The sequence below is a fragment of the Crinia signifera genome, chromosome 1, assembly GCF_055691185.1.
Source record: "Crinia signifera chromosome 1, ASM5569118v1, whole genome shotgun sequence".
NCBI classification, from domain to species: Eukaryota; Metazoa; Chordata; class Amphibia; order Anura; family Myobatrachidae; genus Crinia; species Crinia signifera.
This window is the reverse complement of record NC_139217.1, coordinates 198,508,767-198,523,007: the sequence shown is the minus strand read 5'-3', so window position 1 is coordinate 198,523,007 and position 14,241 is coordinate 198,508,767. Positions and strand designations below refer to the sequence as shown.

At 44.8% G+C, this 14,241-nt stretch overlaps 1 protein-coding gene across 3 annotated transcripts in view; it reads left to right on the top strand.

Moving 5' to 3' along the window:
* The window catches only part of LOC146066743 (putative E3 ubiquitin-protein ligase HERC6), a 437,857-nt gene that overhangs the window by 18,099 nt on the left and 405,517 nt on the right, over positions 1-14,241 (top strand). For all 3 annotated transcript variants that reach the window (XM_083179134.1, XM_083179133.1, XM_083179132.1), the window contains exons 7-9: positions 9,939-10,090; positions 11,140-11,216; positions 13,843-13,961. In XM_083179134.1, coding sequence (XP_083035260.1) covers positions 9,939-10,090; positions 11,140-11,216; positions 13,843-13,961 — 348 coding nt within the window. The remainder of the gene's footprint in view (positions 1-9,938; positions 10,091-11,139; positions 11,217-13,842; positions 13,962-14,241) is intronic.

Sequence of the window (14,241 nt, the reverse complement as noted above, 5' to 3'; positions counted from 1 at the left end):
TAATACTTGAGTCAGTATTGCGTGCATAAAGTGCTTTATTGAAAAATACGGATAGTGCAGATAGAAATATAAATGATTAAATAAATAAATAAATGAGTGAGTGGGTGAATGGTGTTGGGGAAATAGGTAACAGTGTGGGCCCGTAGCGTGCAGCCACAGAGAGCCCCCTCGGGGAATCAGGGAGTCAGCGGATCCCTTTACACCATAAACCCGGCCTGGGTTTATGTCTCTCTGGGTTTTTGCGCCGATTTTTCTGGGTAGGCACTGTGGGGGTAAAGTCTCGTACGTTCGCCCAAGCTGCCCTTAGCAGGTTCGAGGGGGTCAATACAGTTAGTGAGCGGGATGAGCAGGAAGCGGCGTCCCGCTAACCTGCTTCTTACCCGGTGGGTGACTGGGAGTCTGCGGCGTTGTTAGGCCTCCATCTCCCTTGCAGTGGATGGTTGTGTCTTCTGTCCGGTGGCGCTGCAGCCGCAGCGTCTTACTCCCGGACTGGTGCCTGGCTCCACTGATCCTAGCTGCGGAGTCACTTCCGGGTGCCGGGTCTCGCGAGACCGGCAGCGATGATCCGGGGGACGTCACGATTTGGATAGTGCGCTCGTACTCCCGCGGGAGGAGACTGAGCCCGATGTTTGGTTGGGGCACCTGCTCAGGATGTCCTGGATGTGTGGTGAGGTCCAACGCGTTTCGGCTATGGTTAAGCCTTTGTCAAGGATGCCATGGTGATTGTAAGCTGTCTCTATTCATAGAAGAGGGTGTCTCGTTATTGGCTGAGATTTCTGGACATCTCATTGGTTCTTCGTTTGAAGGTGGGAGGTGGCTTGCGTGTGATTGGCCTTTTCCTCCCCCTTTGATTATTGTGCAGCTGTGGGTTTAGTTTGCACGGATGATTGCATGTGTCATTGCGTGTGATTATGGAGTTGCTGGTAATAAGCTGGATTTAATGTAAGGTGTATCTATCTTGTCGGGCAGTTAATGCTAGGTGGAAAAAGTGGGTGTTGTTGATGAATCTCTCTTCTAAGAGAGAGGTAGAACGGAGAGTGGTTAAGTGAAGTCAATATTCATTCCTTTTGGCTCTAGGGTTTTCAAGGTGTATATCCATCTAAGTTCTTCCCGATCCAGGACCTTTCCATAATTACCCCCCCTCCAGTTTGGTTTCACCTGTGTGATAATGCAGAATAGTAAAGTGCTTGGATCTTGGTTATGTGTGGATTTGTAATGAGCTGATACGCTGTGTTGATCATAACCTTTGCCTATGTTTCTTATGTGTTCGGCTATTCTTGTTTTGAAAGGTCTGATGGTCCGGCCTACGTACTGTAGGCCACACGGACATGTCAATAGATATATAACTCCTTTGGTGTGGCATGTGAGTTCCCTCTTGATGGTGTGAGTTTCATTGGTGATTGTAGATGTAAATGTTTTGACTGTTTTTGTGGTTCTGTGTTTTTGGGTTCTGCACCCCATGCATTGTCCACATCTGTGGAATCCATTTGTGTCTATGTTGGCTTCTAGTTGGCTCTGTCTCATTTCTCTGGGTGGGATGTGATTTTTTACTAACTTCTGTTTCAAGTCAGGTGCTTTTCTGTATACAACTTTTGGGTTTTTTGGTAAGATGTCTGCTAATGTGTCATCTTTCAACAAGATTTTCCAGTGTTTCTTGACCATGTTTTTGACTTGCTGTGCTGAGTCGCTGAATTGTGTGATGAAGTATACGTCGTTATTTGTGTTTTCTCTGTCGGGGTGTGTGGGTTTGGATTCCAGTAGCTTGGCTCTGTCTTTCTGTTCTGCTAATTTGTATGCCTTGTCAATTAGTTGTGTGTCATATTTTTTCTCTAAAAATTGGGTTTTGAGTTGTTGGCTTTGTGTTTTGAATACGTCAATGTCTGTACAGTTTCGTCTGAGTCTTGTAAATTGTCCGAGTGGAATGCTTTTGAGCCAATTTTGGTGGTGTCCGCTGTCAGATGTGATGTAGCTGTTAACGTCTACTGTCTTATGGAATGTTTTGGTTTCTATTTTGTGTTCTTTTATGTGAATGTCAAGGTCTAGGAACTCTACTTTTGTTTTGCTGTAGTTGGATGTGAGGATAATATTTCTATTGTTGCAATTCAAGTATGCGATGAAATTATTCAGTGTCTCTTCTGTGCCTTGCCAAATGAATAAGATGTCGTCTATATATCTTCGCCAGAGGACCAAATTCGCCCCAAAGTCATGCCCACTCCATATGTGCTCCTCCTCCCACTTGCTCATAAAGAGGTTGGCATAACTTGGGGCGAATTTCGTCCCCATAGCGGTCCCTGTGCACTGTAAGTAGTAATTGTGGTTAAACCATGCGTAGTTATGAGTTAGGATGAAATGAATGGCCTTGATTATAAAGTCTCTCTGTGCAGGGTGTATTGAGTGGTCGGTTTTGAGGAAATGTTCGGCACTGTCTAGTCCTTGAGTATGTTCGATGATTGTGTAAAGTGAGGTTACGTCGCTCGTGACTTGCCACATGTCCTCTTGGCATTCGATGTCTTGTAGTGTCCTTAGTGTGTGTGTTGTGTCTTTCAGGTGTGAGGTTTGTTGGTTGACTAGGGGTTGTAGAAAGTGGTCGATGTACTGTGATAGATTGGAAGTCAGTGAATTTATGCCGGAAATGATTGGTCTGCCTGGTGGTTGTGTCTGGTGTTTATGTATTTTTGGTAGGTAGTAGAAGAGTGGGACCACCGGATGCAGTGGATTCAGGAAGTTTAATTCTTGTTTGGTTACTATACCGAGTGAGAGGCCTTCATTAAGTAATTTGTCCAGTTCTTGTTTGAATTGTGCGGTTGGATCAGTCCTGAGTGTCTTGTATGTGTGGGTGTCGCTCAATATTCTGTCAGCTTCTGTCATGTATGCCTCTTTGTCAAGTAATACCACTCCTCCCCCTTTGTCTGCTGGTTTTACTACCAGATTTTTGTTGTCTCTTAATTCCTCTAGTGCTTCCCTCTCCTGTTTGTTAAAATTTCCTCTTTTCCTTTTTGTATCTGTGTCTAAGTCCTCAAGATCCTGTACTAGCATATGTTCAAATGTTTTGATGATGTGCCCCTTTGTGTGTGCTGGGTTGAATGTTGATTTTGGTCTGAGGGTAGTGTGTTTGTATGGGTCGGTCGGTGTTTCTGTGGTCCTAATGGGATTTTGGGCAAAGAATTTTTTAAGGGTCAGTTTCCTTGTGAATGATTTTATGTCCATGTATGTCTCGAATTTGTTCAGTTTTTTGGTTGGGGCAAATTCCAGTCCTTTTTGTAATACAGCTTTGTGTTCGTCAGTCAATTTAGTTTTGCTCAGATTCACGACATAGAAGACCAACACTACATAGACACAGCATGCCAATCACTAGAAGCGGGACACGTGACATTCAGACAGAAACAAATGGAGCCAGGAACAACGACACTAGCAACAGAAACACAGCAATGAGAACATTGGGATATAGATTTTTTAGATCTGGAGGCAGGCCTAAAAACCTGCCTGACACAGAACACACAAGACACACAAACCACACACACCCCACACAAAAGAAAAGCAAGAGAAGACTCAGAGGATGCAGGGGAGGCAAAAAAAGTAAGACAAAAAGAGTAGACACAAACACGAACCCCGGTATCTTTAACCTCTTCAGTGGCAATCCCGAGAATTTTCCGGGCTGTGCCTCAGTGCCCAGTCTGGCAAGCCCGGAAAATTCTCGGGATTGCCACTGTTTGGAGTCGGGCAGCGCTGCTGAGTTCACTCTGATCTCAGGCAGCGTCGCGCTGCCCGGCTCCCTCCCCTCTGTGGCGTCGCCTCCTCCTCCCTCCTCCTCCCCCCTCCCCTCCGGGTTTTCAATAGAAGTCCCCGGTGCCGGCTTATGACAAGCCGGCTGCCGGGGACAGCGATGCGGTGGGGGGGCGCAGGTCCGGGCAGCCGCTGATTGACAGTTCAGCGGCGCTGCCCGGACCCAGGGGGGTAGTGGTGGTTTTTTTTTAAAGGGAGCGCTCCCCATAAAAAACTCGCCCAGTGGGGAGCGCTCCCCCCAAAAAAAACCACCACTGAAGGGGTTAATCTGAGCAAAACTGAATTGACTGACGAACACAAAGCTGTATTACAAAAAGGACTGAAATTTGCCCCAACCAAAAAACTGAACAAATTCGAGACATACATGGACATAAAATCATTCACAAGGAAACTGACCCTTAAAAAATTCTTTGCCCAAAATCCCATTAGGACCACAGAAACACCGACCGACCCATACAAACACACTACCCTCAGACCAAAATCAACATTCAACCCAGCACACACAAAGGGGCACATCATCAAAACATTTGAACATATGCTAGTACAGGATCTCGAGGACTTAGACACAGATACAAAAAGGAAAAGAGGAAATTTTAACAAACAGGAGAGGGAAGCACTAGAGGAATTAAGAGACAACAAAAATCTGGTAGTAAAACCAGCAGACAAAGGGGGAGGAGTGGTATTACTTGACAAAGAGGCATACATGACAGAAGCTGACAGAATATTGAGCGACACCCACACATACAAGACACTCAGGACTGATCCAACCGCACAATTCAAACAAGAACTGGACAAATTACTTAATGAAGGCCTCTCACTCGGTATAGTAACCAAACAAGAATTCAACTTCCTGAATCCACTGCATCCGGTGGTCCCAGTCTTCTACTACCTACCAAAAATACATAAACACCAGACACAACCACCAGGCAGACCAATCATTTCCGGCATAAATTCACTGACTTCCAATCTATCACAGTACATCGACCACTTTCTAAAACCCCTAGTCAACCAACAAACCTCACACCTGAAAGACACAACACACACACTAAGAACACTACAAGACATCGAATGGCAAGAGGACATGTGGCTAGTCACGAGCGACGTAACCTCACTTTACACAATCATCGAACATAATCAAGGACTAGACAGTGCCGAACATTTCCTCAAAACCGACCACTCAATACACCCTGCACAGAGAGACTTTATAATCAAGGCCATTCATTTCATCCTAACTCATAACTACGCATGGTTAAACCACAATTACTACTTACAGTGCACAGGGACCGCTATGGGGACGAAATTCGCCCCAAGTTATGCCAACCTCTTTATGAGCAAGTGGGAGGAGGAGCACATATGGAGTGGGCATGACTTTGGGGCGAATTTGGTCCTCTGGCGAAGATATATAGACGACATCTTATTAATTTGGCAAGGCACAGAAGAGACACTGAATAATTTCATCGCATACTTGAATTGCAACAATAGAAATATTATCCTCACATCCAACTACAGCAAAACAAAAGTAGAGTTCCTAGACCTTGACATTCACATAAAAGAACACAAAATAGAAACCAAAACATTCCATAAGACAGTAGACGTTAACAGCTACATCACATCTGACAGCGGACACCACCAAAATTGGCTCAAAAGCATTCCACTCGGACAATTTACAAGACTCAGACGAAACTGTACAGACATTGACATATTCAAAACACAAAGCCAACAACTCAAAACCCTTTTTTTTTTTTTTTTTAATAATATTTTTATTAAAACACTGTTCAATACATCCAGTTACATAAACGTATTTCAAATTGCAGATAACAAATGTTCATACAGTACGAAATTATTATTCGTGAAGATAAGCAGTATAAAATTTCAATGAGGGAAAGAAACAGGCATTACATAGCGAATCTCACTTGGTTTTCATGTTCAAACAGGTAGGCTTCGCAAGGTGTCCTCAAAACCCAATTTTTAGAGAAAAAATATGACACACAACTAATTGACAAGGCATACAAATTAGCAGAACAGAAAGACAGAGCCAAGCTACTGGAATCCAAACCCACACACCCCGACAGAGAAAACACAAATAACGACGGGTACTCTTTACTTAGAAGGGCGCCCACGATTTTGATCGTGGGCATCGTTAGTAAAAAATCTCGGGCATCTCGGGCATTGAATGCACTAAAAAATCGGGTGCGATCAACCGACGAGATGCCCGAGATTTCCCATAGGGAACAATGTTAAATGTCTCAATTGACCCAATTTTCCTGTTCAATGCCTCAATTGACCCGATTTTTCCATAGGAAACAATGTTAAATGGGCCACAGAGGCCAAATAGGCACCCTGAAGTGTATAATGGCCACCCGAATTGTTAACGCCACCCCACGATCAACGTCAACCCGATGCGTGGCGAGCGCAGCGAGCCCGCGAGGGGCGGCGGTACGCGTCCTACGACCTTTTCATACCCCCACTATCCACGTCGGTGTGGAGTTGAGAATAGAAAGTGTGGCGAGCGCAGCGAGCCACCGAGCCCGAAGCGTGGCGAGCGCAGCGAGCCCCGCGAGGGTACGCGGACAGCTGTGAAGCCCGCGAGGGGACGCGGATACCTGTGAAGGTATCCGCGTCCCCTCGCGGGGCTCGCTGCGCTCGCCACGCTTCGGGCTCGGTGGCTCGCTGCGCTCGCTACACTTTCTATTCTCAACTCCACGCCGACGTGGATAGTGGGGGTATGAAAAGGTCGTAGGACGCGTACCGCCGTCCCTCGCGGGCTCGCTGCGCTCGCCACGCTTCGGGTTGACGTTGATCGTGGGGTGGCGTTAACAATTCGGGTGGCCATTATTCACTTCAGGGTGCCTATTTGGCATCTGTGGCCCATTTAACATTGTTTCCTATGGAAAAATTGTGTCAATTGAGGCATTGAACAGGAAAATCGGGTCAATTGAGACATTTAACATTGTATTTAACATTGTTCCCTATGGGAAATCTCGGGCATCTCGTCTGTCGCATCGCACCTGATTTTTTAGTGCATTCAATGCCCGAGATGGCCGAGATGGGCGCCCTTCTAAGTAAAGAGTACCTAACGACGTATACTTCATCACACAATTCAGCGACTCAGCACAGCAAGTCAAAAACATGGTCAAGAAACACTGGAAAATCTTGTTGAAAGATGACACATTAGCAGACATCTTACCAAAAAACCCAAAAGCTGTATACAGAAAAGCACCTGACTTGAAACAGAAGTTAGTAAAAAATCACATCCCACCCAGAGAAATGAGACAAAGCCAACTAGAAGCCAACATAGACACAAATGGATTCCACAGATGTGGACAATGCATGGGGTGCAGAACCCAAAAACACAGAACCACAAAAACAGTCAAAACATTTACATCTACAATCACCAATGAAACTCACACCATCAAGAGGGAACTCACATGCCACACCAAAGGAGTTATATATCTATTGACATGTCCGTGCGGCCTACAGTACGTAGGCCGGACCATCAGACCTTTCAAAACAAGAATAGCCGAACACATAAGAAACATAGGCAAAGGTTATGATCAACACAGCGTATCAGCTCATTACAAATCCACACACAACCAAGATCCAAGCACTTTACAATTCTGCATTATCACACAGGTGAAACCAAACTGGAGGGGGGGGTAATTATGGAAAGGTCCTGGATCGGGAAGAACTTAGATGGATATACACCTTGAAAACCCTAGAGCCAAAAGGAATGAATATTGACTTCGATATTGCATCCATAATCTGATCATGTCACATCATCCCATATAACCAAAATCCTGTTTTCCCCGCAAACACCAATGCATAACCATCATCAGGTATTCTCCTGTAAGATACCTACCTGCATCACAACCCCGCAACCCCACAGTCATCAGGTATCAAGTTACATCACCTATGTAGGGTTCGAAGCGCTTCATAAGCACAAACCCACGTCAGACACAGCACCTTTACTCATAAACACACAAAAAACCCCGCAAATACAAATCACCTTTAGCAACTTCACTTAACCACTCTCCGTTCTACCTCTCTCTTAGAAGAGCGATTCATCAACAACACCCACTTTTTCCACCTAGCATTAACTGCACGACAACATAGATACACCTTACATTAAATCCAGCTTATTACCAGCAACTCCATAATCACACGCAATGACACATGCAATCATCCGTGCAAACTAAACCCACAGCTGCACAATAATCAAAGGGGGAGGAAAAGGCCAATCACAAGCAAGCCACCTCCCACCTTCAAACGAAGAACCAATGAGATGTCCAGAAATCTCAGCCAATAACGAGACACCCTCTTCTATGAATAGAGACAGCTTACAATCACCATGGCATCCTTGACAAAGGCTTAACCATAGCCGAAACGCGTTGGACCTCACCACACATCCAGGACATCCAGAGCAGGTGCCCCAACCAAACATCGGGCTCAGTCTCCTCCCGCGGGAGTACGAGCGCACTATCCAAATCGTGACGTCACCCGGATCATCGCTGCCGGTCTCGCGAGACCCGGCACCCGGAAGTGACTCCGCAGCTAGGATCAGTGGAGCCAGGCACCGGTCCGGGAGTAAGACGCTGCGGCTGCAGCGCCACCGGACAGAAGACACAACCATCCACTGCAAGGGAGATGGAGGCCTAACAACACCGCAGACTCCCAGTCACCCACCGGGTAAGAAGCAGGTTAGCGGGACGCCGCTTCCTGCTCATCCCGCTCACTAACTGTATTGACCCCCTCGAACCTGCTAAGGGCAGCTTGGGCGAACGTACGAAACTTTACCCCCACAGTACCTACCCAGAAAAATTGGCGCAAAAACCCAGAGAGACATGAACCCAGGCCGGGTTTATGGTGTAAAGGGATCCGCTGACTCCCTGATTCCCCGAGGGGGCTCTCTGTGGCTGCACGCTACGGGCCCACACTGTTATGTACTTCAAAATGATCTTAACAAGCTAGATGAGTGGGCTAAAAAGTGGAAGATGAGGTTCAATGTGGATAAATGTAAGGTTATGCATCTTGGGAGACGTAACCAGTGTGCAAGTTACAACCTAAGCGGGGAGGCATTAGGTACTTCAGCCATTGAAAAGGATCTAGGAGTCCATATAGATAATAAGCTGGGGTGCAGTGTTCAATGTCACATTGCAACAAAAAAGGCCAACAGAATTCTAGCATGTATTAAAAGGGGCATGGAAACTAGGGACTCAAAAGTAATTATGCCACTGTACAAGGCATTGGTTAGACCACACCTTGAATATGGAGTACAGTTCTGGGCCCCACACTATAAAAAGGACATCATGGAATTGGAAAAAACCCAAAGAAGAGCAACAAAGCTTATTAGGGGAATGGAGAATTTAAGCTATGAGGAGAGATTAAGCAAGCTAGGACTATTTACACTAGAGAAGAGACGTTTAAGGGGGGACATGCTCAACATGTACAAATATATCAGGGGCCAATATAAGGAACTCTTAAGCACTCTTTTTACTGCAAGAAAGGAAACTAGGACACGAGGGCACGAATTTAGATTAGAGGAAAGAAAATTTCGTTCCCTCAAAAGAAAAAATTTCTTTACGGTCAGAGCAGTCAAACTTTGGAACTCTCTTCCTGGAGAGGTGGTGTTGGCAGATACAATAAATACGTTCAAAATAAGGTTGGACAAGCATTTATTGGATAAAAATATCCAGGGGTACTAATAAGAACCATATTCTGTCTTTTACAAGGGATAAGCTATTAAAACGTAGGTTGAACTAGATGGACGCAAGTCTTTATTCAGCCTTATCTACTATGTTACTATGTTACTATGTTACCTATTTCCCCAACACCATTCACCCACTCATTTATTTATTTATTTAATCATTTATATTTCTATCTGCACTATCTGTATTTTTCAATAAAGCACTTCATGCACGCAATACTGACTCAAGTATCATTCAACTTAGACAATGTCAGGGATTAGCCTGGAGAGGAGAAACTGAATGTCTGCAAGTACGAGCTGGGCAGGCCAGGTAGTGATCAATAAAAGTGTGTGTTTGTCAAATGGGTGGTTCAGTGCACCCCCGGACCACCCCACAGTTTTGTCTATGCATACAGCATCTCCAAGTTAAAAGCACACTTTTGTTAATTAGAATAGTGTTTTGTCATTACAGCTATCACACGCTATTGTATGTCTTCACATCTAACCACGTTGTATCGTTTGGTCACGGAGTACCAAGGAAACCAGACACTTCTGCCTGTGAGGAAGATCAACCACCACAGCTCACATTGCCTGGGGACATTAGCAGCATGTTCACTCCAAATGGTACAGTATTTTTACATCCAAAAGAAAAACTATTTACTACATCTGATAATTCTGTTAATCACTACCTAGGAAATGACTGCCTAGGCTTTGAGAAAGAGAGAGAGAGAGAGAGATCACAAATAATAAAACAATGGAGCCCTATAATACAGTATCTGTTAAAATATATCAAATGTCAATCGTATAAATATGTTCCATGCAGGTAGAGTATGTTTAGGCACATATAGGGGAAGGGTGAACTATGTAGCCTTTACAGTATATTATCCACTCATTTAGAGCTAGCTTGGTGATGTCTTCACTGTTTCCATTCTGCATGACATGTAAATTAATGTAAAGTCATTGTTTTGTAAAATACAAATAAACTGTATGGGCAATAGAGAGCCAGACCCAGGTATTTTTCAGGGAACGTGGCTAATCAGATGAGGCGTGGCCATACACCCATATATTAAAATACAGTAAAAAAGGACATTAAGGACCACCCTGGCCTCTCCATCAGACGTGAGAACCACTATATACAGTACTGTATATGGAATTGATTTGGTTATTAGGAGTGTTAGAAGTCTGTGGTCAGATAGATGGATGAATTTGGAATTACAATTTATCCTGCTGACCTCTTGGATAGGAACTGTCTTTTATTGTGAAAGAAAATTACAATGTTGGTACATTTGCAAATGTTTCTAAATAGTGTAAACAGTTCTAGGTATAGCATGTGATACCCCGGCATCCTACAGTATGTGGTCCTTTTGCATATGATGGATCACATGCGATCACATTCACCGCTAAGGGATACAGCAAATCCCTGTGGCAGTCATGATAATCTTCAGATCCAATCAGATGTGCTGGGGACTGTGCATCAGATCGGAAGTAAAAGACATACGATTTGACACTTTTCACATGATTTATCGTGTGAAAAAGGCCCAAGTCGCACTAGTGCAGGTTAGTTATGTGGCCACAAATCCTTTAAAGCTTTTTTTAAAAATGCAAAAACCCTAAATAAGCCAAGTTCTGATTTACAGGTTGCATTACTTACTGATGTCATCCTTATTTTTCAGACTTCAGCGACATTTATATAAAGCAAATCTTTGCTGGAAACAATGTCAGCTTTGTGACTTCCTCGCTACCATCACAGGTATTATTTCTAAATATTCTGTTCTAGTGTCACCTCTGTCATGTGCCTTTTGTAGCAGTTTCTGTTGCAGTATTGTACTTATGGTATATACCATACCAGGTGTGCGTGAGTGTGTGTAATATTGCTTCCGGTTGATAGATCTAGAAAGACAGTCAATAGGTATACCCACAAAAAGTGGAAATGCGAAGGTTGAGGGTACACGTTACACTAATTGTGGGTCCAGTTGTTGAAATTGACACCAAAAAATGTGAAAAACTCAGGTATGCCTTTTCATGTGTACCTTTTCTATGTCGACATTTTGACCCTTTAGACCTTTTGACCCTGTTGACCTCTCTTGTGTTAACCGTTCCCATGTAGATCCATTGACCCTGTCAACATTTTGACCCTGTCAACCTATTGCATGCCAACCTTTTGGGGTAGACCTAGTCAGGGCCGGTGCTAGAGTGTCTGGCGCCCTCCTGCAAACCAAAAATTTGCGCCCACCCAGCTAAGGGTGATTGCAATAGTATTCACCAGTCTACTTTTTTACTTTACTGTATTGCACTATACTGTATATTTATGATTTATTTCAGTTATTTAAGATATACTGTACATGTATGCGAGTATATTTCTAGCATCCGGGCAGCAGTGCAGCACAGGTCTTCTCACCACAAAACTTCATTGTTTATGCAATCTTCCTGTTTTCCCCTTTTTTAAAATAACTAAGCGCTATTGCCACTAGGTTTGCCATCTCACTCTTCCTTGATTCCTGGAGACCCCCCCCCCCTTCTGATTCTAATGCGCGCGGATGAGTGGGCGTGGCCTTATGATGTAGGCATGGTCTAATAAAAAGTGGGTGTGGTGTCTAAAATATAAGCAGTTATTAAGAAGCTGGAGCTTGAAGAAGAAGTGAATAACAAGCTGGCCGAAGAAGTAGACAACTTCTTCTCGTCACCTTTTCAGTTTTCACTCTCTTTACAGGGAAGAGTGACAGTGGGTGACAAATGGTGACAAAATGGAAGTGTGGGATTAGTATGCAGCAATTCAATAAGGCAGTTGGCCGTTATGTAATTTGCATTAGGTGAAGGAAAGGCAGCATTAAGTGGCTCACAAAGTAGTGGAGAACTACAAGTCCCAGCAGTCTCCGCATATATAGCCTATCTGACAAGCAGTGGGCCAGTACAATTACCTTCAGCTGCTGGGGCGACTCTGTGTCCGGGCTTCCCTCTCTGTGCGGTGTGTGCAGATGGTGATGTCCCCGCTGAAGACGTGAGCCAGGCTGTGTCTGTTTCGGAGTCCCCGCTGCAGCTGCCGCCGGACGAGCTCAGGTCTCTGATTGGTGAAAGTGAGTGATTCTCCCTCATCAGGAAACAGCTGTGATTGGCGGAGACACCTGTCAAGCATGGGTGCGGGAAGTTGAGCTGCTTGCTATAGCCATTAGCCAACAGGGGAGACGCTAGGGTAAAACTTGGAATAAGGGACAAGCATGACGCAGCCGCTCACTAACAGCAGGTGGAGAGCGGTCTGTCAGCAGCGGCTGGACACTGGGGAGAATCCCAGACTGGAGATTCACAGAAATCCGGGAGAGGTGGCAACTCTAATTGCCACCCATACACGGTGCGACGGGGTGGTGCGATGAGATGCGTGTTCCTTCACACATCACATGGCACAGCACATGAAGTATGTGCTGCAGGTACTTTTTGAACTAGATTGCATCGCATCTAGTTCAAAACGCACGGTGCAAGAGCCCATCGTATGTGTTTTGAAATAGGTGCAATGCAATCTAGTTTAAAATGCATCGCACCGTGTATGGGAGGCATATGAGGGGGTTCATCAGATAGCTAGATAAATAGACAGACAGAGCTAGATTTTAGACAGAGATAGATTTTAGACATAGATAGATAGATAGACAGACAGACAGAGAGACAGACAGACATAGAGATAGACAGGCAGACAGAGAGATAGACAGACAGGCAGACAGAGAGATAGACAGACAGACAGAGAAATAGACAGACAGACAGAGAGATAGACAGACAGACAGAGAGATAGACAGACAGACAGAGATATAGACAAACAGACAGACAGAGAGAGACAGACAGACAGAGAGACAGATAGATCAATAGATAGTGAGAGATATAGAGATATAGACACAGACAAATAACAACAAACTCACCCAGCCAGCTCCTCTGTAGGCTCCCGGGCCATCTCTCTTGTGCACTGTGCAGAGCTTCACACTGAGATGGGGGCATCTAGTGGCTTCTGCTAGTACTGCAGTTAGCAATAACTCCGGAGCTTTCATCTGCCTCCTCCGACGCTCAGCTGACCCTTCTCCGCGTGCAGGTGGGTGCTTAATTTTGCAGACGCCGCAACAGCGTCTCACAGACAGCAGCAGGGTGCAGAGGAGGGAGAGCGCCTCTGCTGGCCGGCGCCTCCCTGCTTTGCATCCCTCGCTGAGCGGGTTCCGCCGGCCCTGGACCTAGTAATCTACACCTCTGTAATATATGACGTGTACAGTATGCACAGATATGTTATAGAACTCTGCAAAAATCAGCTTTTTCGTAAAGTTATTGCTTCAGTCTCCTCTTTTGCCACCACCAATATAATATGATATATGTGCACTGAATAATATTACTATATTATTTTCTAGAACCACAAAATAACATTACTGAGTGACACCTTGCAACAGATTTGCCAACTGAACAGCACCATGGTAAAGAAATGGACAGACACAAAGCCTGGGAAAGAGAAGCATCAGGATGCCAAAAGGTCTTTATTAAGTACTGTTGCATGGTTAGAAACATAGAAACATAGAATTTGACAGCAGATAAGAACCACTTGGCCCACCTAGTCTGCCCCTTTTTTAAACACCTCAAACCACATTTGATCCTTATTTCTTTGTAAGGATATCAATATGCCTATCCCTAGCATGTTTAAAATGCTCTACTATATTTGCCTCTACCACCTCTGATGATGTAATTCTTCCTCAAATTTCTCCTGAATCTTCCTCCCTCTAGTTTCAGTGCATGTCCTCGTGTTCCACTGCTGT